General features: G+C 28.2%; 1 protein-coding gene across 1 annotated transcript in view; it reads left to right on the top strand.

The window, feature by feature from the left end:
• LOC117175048 (FAS-associated factor 2) overlaps positions 1-9342 on the top strand; it is a 17327-nt gene extending 7985 nt beyond the window's left edge. The window contains exons 6-8 of the mRNA XM_033364576.1: positions 3991-4086; positions 4221-4533; positions 9145-9342. Coding sequence (XP_033220467.1) covers positions 3991-4086; positions 4221-4533; positions 9145-9309 — 574 coding nt within the window. The 3' untranslated portion in view covers positions 9310-9342. The remainder of the gene's footprint in view (positions 1-3990; positions 4087-4220; positions 4534-9144) is intronic.
• Positions 9343-9348: the final 6 nt, after the last annotated feature.

Consider the following 9348-nt stretch of genomic DNA (forward strand, 5'->3'; position numbering starts at 1 on the left):
GGAGTTAGACAAGGATGCGTTATGTCTTCATGGTTATTTATATTATTTATGGACAAGTGTTTAAGAATGGCTCTCTTCGACGAAGAGGGTGTGGATCTCGAGGCAGTAAGGGTATGTGGGTTAGCGTTCGCAGATGATAAGGTTGTTATGGCAGAGTCTATCGAAGACTTGCAAAGAATGTTGAATAAACTAGATGCAAGCATGAAGAGCATGGGCCTCAAAATTAACGCAAATAAAACAAAAACTATGTTGTTCGAAGGAAAGAGTGAGAAAACACTATGCAATATTTTATTAAATGATTAGAGAATTGAACAAGTTGATAAGTTCGTATACCTTGGTAGCTTATTTACTAGGGATGGGAAGATAGATGAGGAATTAGATAGACGAATAAATGAAGGTAGAAGGTTATTGGTAGAGCAGGTCCCCTTATCAGAAGTAAAAATATATCAAATAAAGCTAAAATGTCAGTACATAATTCTATATTTGTACCGACTGTACTATACGGTAGCGAGACATGGACTTATCAAGGAAAAGATAAGAGTAAAATTAACGCAATTGACATGAGATTCATGCGCATAATATGCGGGAAACCCCTGATGGACAAAGTAAGTAACGAGATAATGCTAAAAGAATGTGATGCAGAAGAGACGCTAGTAGACACATGGGAAAGAAATCGGTTAAGATGGTTCGGACATGTTGAGAGAGTGCCAAATGAACGACTAACGAAACAAGTGTATCAAGGTAAAGTAAATGACAGCGTGCCCAGAGGTAGACCGCGGAAAGAATGGTTAGAATGTGTGAATGAGACCATACTTAGAAGAGACATAAGAAGTCACAGAAGCACGAGAGCCTGCATGAAAAAATGCATGGACATAAAAGAAGCTAGAGAAGTATGCCGGCAAATAGTTAATAAAAAGAGTGTCAGTAGAGTGAATGGCGCCTGAAACAAAAGACCTTGGCTACTAATGGACCCAAGTGGAGAACCTTACATAACGACTTCGTGAGGTTCTTCGCTTAGGGTGATTGCTAGAGATATTGGTCAGCAACCTGGGTTGGAGCAGTGTTGCTGAACGAACGTGTTATTTACTAAAATAGCACGAGAATTCTGGATCAATCTGAAAAATCTCTATCCCTTCCACGCACTACTCCTTTCCCCTACCGAGTGAGTCACGCCTACCCCGAAAGGAAAATGGCTTAATGGTGTAATTTTCAGACTGATAAAGGTAGCGAACCAATTTGACAAAAAGTTGCACAATTATTAATCTATTGTGTTTATTTATTTTGACCCTAATTGATCGGAAGAAAATAGTAAAATAGGCTACGACTATTCCATTTTTAGTTGAATATTCATCTTTTTGGCAGAAAATTAATCGTGTGTTTAAAATGCATATTTTTAAATCAGGGTTCATAAGGGTGTGCAGCGTCCTTGAAAATCTGGAATTCTCCTTGAATTTTTTTTGAACCTTGAAAACCTTTAAATTTCCAGAGAACCTTGAATTTTATTTTTTGTTGTGCTTTTAAAACATTATTTTTATTAAATACGAAGAGTAATTTAAATCTTTTAGTCTATTATGAGAAAAATATCTCGTTTACAAGAAATTTTGCCGCTGAGAAGAATAAATAAAGATATTTCTAGGAATTTATGTAGACTTTACCAATTATTTTATAGATTGCAATAAACAGAATTTAATATTGTGAATAATTATACACGTTTTTAATTTTTTCACCGCTAATATCGAATGATAAGAGTATACATTTTTCAGTGATATTTAACTTAAAAATTATAAAAATTATTAGTTCAAAATTTCGATGTTAATTCAGTTTCAAAATTAAAATGAGCCACGGTGATATAACTGATTTTTCAAGTTTTTCAACACTCGGTTTTTGAGTGTACACCAGATTACAAAACATTACTAAAGATTTTAATATATCTAAAAAAAAGATTTCTCGGATGTAAAATTTGTTCAAAACGCGTTTACAATAGATCTCATATTTTTCACAAAGCTTTTTAAATTTTCAAAAGATTTAAAGGATTTGAAAAATTTGAAAAAGAGTCACAGTACACCAAGTTTCGAAGATTTGAAACGATTTCAAAAGGTCAATAAGATTTTTAATAATTTAATGATTTTAACGAATAAGAAAGAGTTCGAAAACAAAGATTCAATACAAATTTTTACAAATATTTTAAAAGATATGACAAAGATTTCTAAAGAATTTCCCAAAGATTTCAAATGTTACGTAAAGTTTACAAGGGTTACAAATATTTGAAAAAGGCGTTTACACCAGGATTCAAAGATTTCATAAAGATTTCGAAAATTTCAAAAGGTTTAAAAAGTTTCAAAAGATTGCCAAGATTTAAAAACTTAAAATAGGTATAATAAACTATATTCATAAGATTTCAAAAGATTTTACACAGATTGAAATTTTTTAAATAATTTCAAATGAATACAAAAGATTTCACAAACATTTCAAAGATTTCATAAGAATGTCATTAAAATTTAAAAAGAATACAAGAATTTTAAAGATTTCTAAAAGGTTACAATACGCCAGATTTCAAAGATTTTAAAACATATCGAAGATTTCAAATAATTTGATGAGTTCAAAGAATAAAAAAAATTTCACAAACAAAGATACCAGAAATTTTTTACAAATATATCAAAAGATTTGACAAAGATTTGACAACAATTTTCCAAAGAATTCGAAATTTTCATAAACATTGTATATTAAAAGAATACAAGAATTCTAAATATTTCAAAAATGGTATACAGTACAACAGATTCCAAACATTTTTAAACATAATTAAATGGCTCGTCTTTTACATCTATGACAAATGGTTATTTCATATTTGATGTAAAAAGGAATACCTGATAAACTTGACTTTTCGACTTAGAAAACCCGGAAAAGACCTTGAATTTCGTTCCTAAAAATCGCTGGACATCCTATTTATCTATTTTGTTAAAAATTCGTGTTTTTTAAGTTAATGCAACAAGTTGAAAATTTTGTTTCTTTTTTTAAATTGATTTTTTGTACTGCAAGTCTAACGATTCCATTTTTGATTGAAAACTTATTTTTTAGTTAAAAATCCAACTATTTTTTTGTAGAAAATACATCATTCTTGATTCATAATTCACCATTCTTGTTGAAAATCCATCTTTACCGGTTTAAAGGTCAACAGTTTTCTAAAACATTTGACATTTTAACTTGAAAAATTAACTCTTTTTGTCGATAATTCGTCTTTTGCGTAGAAAATTAATCTTCTTGTTGAAAAGTCATCTATTTGGCTGAGGATTCAACTATTTTCTTTAAAATTGATCTTTTTTCGTTGATTGAACTGGTTGAAATGTTATTTTTTGTTGGACAGTAATTTTTTTAAATTGCAAATTCAACTATTTCGTTCAAAATTAACTTTCGTGTTGAAAATTGTTGTTTTTTAGTTTAAAAGTCAACTGTTTTCTAAAACATTCGACATTCCAGCTATGAAAACTTAACTCTTTTTGTTAGTAATTCGTTTTTGCGTAGAAAAGTAATCTTCTTGTCTCTTTTGATAAAAAATTACATTCTTGGGCAAAATTTATGTTTGTTGTTTTAAAATGCAACTATTTTGTTGAGTCGTCTGTTTTCGTCGAAAAATTGAACTGTTTAATTGAAAATTCGTCCTTTTGTTTTGAAAATTCTTACATGAAATACGAAATATTAAATCTTTCTCTGAGAATTAATCTTTTTTGTTTGAGAATTAAACTTTACTTGGTTAGAAATGCAACTATTTTATTTAAAATTAAACTTTTTTTAGTTGAAAATTTAATTATTTTTCAAAGCTTTCTTTGTGATCAAAAATTCTACTCACTACAGAGCAGCTCATTAGAAAGGCGAAAAAACGTATAATAAACGTGAAATTCGTGTATATTCAACGACTTCGTTACTTTCGTATACAATTTTCGTACGCAATTCGTATACAGCCTTATTTGTGATTTTAAATATTTTATTTTTCAGAATGGAAGGGACACCTTCCCCGGAAGAATTAATCGAACGTCTACAAACTCTAGTTGATAATAACGAGATGAATTTAATTCAAGCTCGAACAGAACGGTGAGTAGAACGTAAAAACTGAGTTAAAAATGTACTTGAAATTCAACCATTCAAATTTGAAACTCTCTCTATTTTGTAAATCAGAATTCAACAATGTGTAAACCGTTTGTTAAAAATGATCAATGTGACTGTAGAGCGGAGAGGAGCGCAGCTCAGTCACTTAGGCTGCAACAGGACCAAGCCTACGAGGAGTCGTTGCGAGCCGATCAAGAAAAAGATCGAAAACGAGAGGAGGAACGGAGAGCCCGAGAGGCAGAAGAAGCCAGAGAAAGAGAGAAACTGGACGCTCAAGAAATGGAGGTTCAGCGTATTCGCATTGAAAAGGAACTCACGATTAGAAAAATACCCTTAGAGCCTGAACCTTCGAATCCCAATGCTTGTCATCTTCAAATTAAACTCCGCGAAAGGACCGTGCAAAGGCGATTTCTCCCCACCGACACGATTCAAGTACGATTTTATTTTATTTTAATGTCTACCTACTTCAATTTTCACCCGCATCTAAATGTACAGGGGTTAACCACTATTGAATTCAAGTTTATACGTATTCGAGGAATCCCATTTTAATTCATCTATAAAATTTCGTCTCTTGTTAGTAATTTTAATGCAAGTTCTAGTATGCATTCATTCTTTCGAAGTGAGCAAAGAAGAATTAAAAAATATTAATTACCACTCGAGGAGTTAAAAGGAAAACCCAAAAAATTTGGTGCTTTTTTAAAAATTGAATAACTTTGGTGGTTATAATCGTTCTGAGATGTATTTTGTTTAATTATACATAACAAGACACAGTTTAAACAATATTTCAAAAGCAAATTTTTTAATTTAATTTATGTAAAGAAATTTATTTGTTTGAAAATCGTGTTAAAAAATTTGTGATCGAAATTTTTTTTTTAACAAAAACGTCTTATAAGGGGAGCGATGACGCACATTTTATAAAAAGCTCTGTTAAAAGTTAAATATATTGAAAACTGTAGTAAAATAATATATAGCACGTAAATCAATATCTTATCTACCCTATGCGTATGATTATTATTGAATTTACGTCTATTAAAGTAGTTAATTATCAAGTTTCACAAAAAGTGTGCCTGCGCCAAGTTATCCTTCCTAGTTGGTTAATGTGGCGCGCTCTTAGTGCAATTTCGGAAAGGGAAGTAAAAGTTGTTTACTGAGTTCGATGAAATTAATTAAGGTAAATGATAGGTTTAAATAATTATTTATAAATTGTACTTGCTACTGTACTTTTTCACTACTTTTTGGTCACTTTAAAAATACACACAAAACACCCAAAAATAAATTTTCATAATAAAAATTGAGTGATTAGCTTTATTGAGCAAATTTTTTCACTATACAAAACAGTACATATAAAAAAATACACTATAGTAAATACCTCTCGCTATAAATCAATAAATTTATGTAAATAAGGGTGCGCCACATTACTCACCGCACAGTGGGAGGAAATTCAATTTTTTTCGTTCAAAAATTTCCAGACCTTTCAATTTTGGTCCGATTTTTTTTTTAAATTAAAGTTCATTGAATTCTAAAGAGCTTGACGTTCTGAACTTTTGTCTCTTCTACTTGTTTACTAATAATTTTTTTCGCTCGAAGTATGGAAAAACTGAAATTTTTCACATAACAATTTTTTACGCTTTAATAACTGATTAGGTCAACTTTATTTTGTCTTAAATGATTGTTTAGGGACTCATAGAATATAAATAATTTGCTCATTAGCCCATTTATTTGTTATAAACAAATTTTATGAACAAATTAGCAAATAGTCTTATTATCGGTAAAAAAATTTTTTTGTTTACTAAAAGTGCTTCATATTGATGTAGGAATGATATATAATTACAAGAATAATTTAAAAGTTTATAATAACCATTGCTATAAACAATTCTTATGGCAAAATATTAAAATTTCTGATTTTTTCAAATTATAATTTCCTTCATCCACCAGAACGACTTCAGGTATTTCTTAAAATAATAAATATTTAATAATATTTGATAAAATATAACAATTTAAATTTTTATAAACAAATTAGATAAACAAATTCAAAATTTTGGCCCTTTCGCATAGGAATTTTTTGTTTTTGCACAGGAAATGTTTTAAGCTATTGGATGAATGACTGCTAGTCACAAAAATATTAGAAAAGTTAACAATAACAATTTTTATAAATAAAACTCGTGATAAAATATTCAAATTTAAGGTTTAATCACATTTTAATTTTCTTTAATCGCTAGAATGGCTACTGATATTCCTGAAAAATGTATCTTTTATAATATTGTAATTATTCATTTGAAGGAACCAGATTTTTTTCTACGTGAAATTGACAAAATTTATAATTTGTTTATCTAAATCGTTTATAAAGATTTAAAATATATTTTACTAAATATTATAAAACATACATTTTTCAGGAATATCAGTAGCCATTCTAGCGATTAAAGAGAATAAAAATGTGATAAAACCTTAAATGTGAATATTTTATTACGAGAATTATTTATAACAATTGTTATTGTTAACTTTTCTAATATTTTTGTGACTAGCAGTCATTCATCCAATATCTGAAAACATTTCCAGTGCAAAGACAAAAAAATTTCTATGCGAAGGGGCCAAAATTTTGAATTTGTTTATCTAATTTTTTTATAAAAATTTAAATTGTTATATTTTATCAAATATTATTAAATATTTATTATTTTATGAAATACCTGAAGTCGTTCTGGCGATTGAAGGAAATTATAATTTGAAAAAATCTGAAATGTTAATATTTTGCCATAAGAATTGTTTATAACAATGTTTATTATAAACTTCTAAATTATTCTTGTAATTATATATCATTCCTACAAATATGAAGCACTTTTAGTAAACAGAACATTTTTTTGCCGACAATAAGACTATTTTCTAATTTGTTCATAAGATTTGTTTATAACAAATAAATGGACTGATGAGAAAATTATTTGTATTCTATGAGTCCCTAAACATTCATTTAAGACAAAATAAAGTTTACCTAGTCATTTATTAAAGCGTACAAAATTTCAGTTTTTCCATACTTTGAGTAAAAAAAATTATTAATAAACAAGTAGAAGAGACAAAAGTTCAGAGCATCAAGCCCTTCAGAATTTAATGAACTTTAATTTTTTAAAAATTAAAAAACGGACCAAAATTGAAGGCTCTGGACATTTTTGAACGAAAAAAGTGCATTTCCTCCCACCGTGCGCCGCTCCCCTATGTCATGGAAATCCTCATTTTGGAATTCTTTGAAATCTGCTTAATTCAATGAATCTATTGGATTTTCAATTTTTTTTTAAATTCACCTTAAATTCTTATCAATTTTATCAGATTCGTATTGAATAACTCTATTAATTCCCAAGGGTCTATTAATTAGAGTTAGTTTGGATTAAAATTTTTTGGTTCCATTGGCTTGAATTATTTTTTAATCATCTTGAATTCGTATGGATATCATTGAATTGTCTTGAATTATTCTGAATTTAATCCAGTTTTACTAAAATCGGAGGTATATTTTTGACAAAATGTCTTTTTAATTCATTAGAATCCGTTTGCATTTACCACATAAATGCCTCTAATTTTTCTCGAACTGTATTTAATTAATTGTTTTATTTATTTCAATTATGTTTCAAGTCATCTTTTATTAAATTCACTTTCAATTCTATTAATTTCTATTTTATTCAAATCGATTGAAATTTTGTTCAATTCACTCAAATTCTTATTCATTTAATCAGAATTTCATCAACGTCTTTTTAATTATTCCAAATTCGCTTAAATTTTACTGAAATCGGTGAAATACTTAGAATTAAAATTTTTTTCAACTCATTTGGTATTAACCATGATTTCTTATTAATTTAGCCTGAATTATTAAAAATTCCTTTGAATTATCTTATCTTTTTTTTTAATTCACTTGATTTTTTTTAAATTCACGCACCATGAATTCTTAATCATATCATCAAATTCTTTTTTAATTCCCTTGAATTTCTCTAAATTCACCCCAAATTTAATGAATTCCATTTTTTCAATTCGCTGGACTTCTTATAAAATTTGATAAATTCTTCTCATTTCCTTTAAATTCACTTAATTGCACTCGTATTTTATTTAATTAATTGCTTTATTTATTTTTTCAAACCATCTAAATTTTATCGAACTCACTCTGAATTCTGTTCTCTCCTATTTTATTCAATTCAGTTGAAACCTTTTTATTTTAAAATTTTGTTCAATATACTCAAATTTTTATGAATTTAATAAAAGTCTCTTGAATTCTTCTAAATTCCCTGAAATTTTACTGAAATCGGTGATATATTTGGCATTTTTAATTTGTGTAAATATGTTTGGAATTCATCATGATTTCTTATAAATTTAACCTGAATTCTTTCAAGTTCTTTTGCATTTTTTTGAAATCTCTTAATTTCTTCTAAATTTAATTAATTCAATGGATTTTTATTAGTTTTGTTTATTCAACCTGAAGACTTTTATACTCACCATGGATTCTTAGGCATTTTATCACATTTTTTTTTAATTCTCTTGAAATTGTTTAAATTCACTTCAGATTTAGTTCAATGCAATTTTTTCTCAATTCGCTTGAATTTTGATGAGTTTTAACTCATTTTTTCCCTCACTATTTTTTTCTTTTTCAAATCACCTAAATTTTATTTAATCCACTCTGGATTCTATACACTCCAATTTTATTCAATTCAATTAAAACTTTTATTTTCAAAATGTTGTTCAACTCACGCAAATTCTTATGCATTTCATCAAAGTCTCTTAAATTCTTCTATATTCGCTCGAGTTTTACTGAAACCAATGGAATTTTTTAGATTATAGGATTCTTTTCAATTCATATAAATTCTTTTGAATTTAACTTAAAATTTTTAATTCATTCTAAATTCTTATGGATTAATCCTGAATGAGTTAAAATTCACCTAGAATTTTTATAAATTATCAATCAATTACTTTTGGTCACTTTTTCGTATTAAACACGTCATTTTTTATTTTTTCAAGTAAATTAGGCTGTGGCAGCCCTGCTAATTTATACTTTAATTATTAAATTTTTCACAGGACGTATACCACTGGATATTCAGTCAACCAGACTCGCCGACGAGCTTCGAAATAACGACGAGTTTCCCTCGAAGGATTATTTACCCCAGTGAAGATATTATAACTCTTTTTCAAGCTGGACTCACCCACAGAGAAGTGCTACACGTTAACGATTTAGACGACTAGACCATATTTGATACGATGATACACGAGAAATGATTATGT

This window comes from Belonocnema kinseyi, chromosome 6 (assembly GCF_010883055.1).
Source record: "Belonocnema kinseyi isolate 2016_QV_RU_SX_M_011 chromosome 6, B_treatae_v1, whole genome shotgun sequence".
NCBI lineage: Eukaryota > Metazoa > Arthropoda > Insecta > Hymenoptera > Cynipidae > Belonocnema > Belonocnema kinseyi.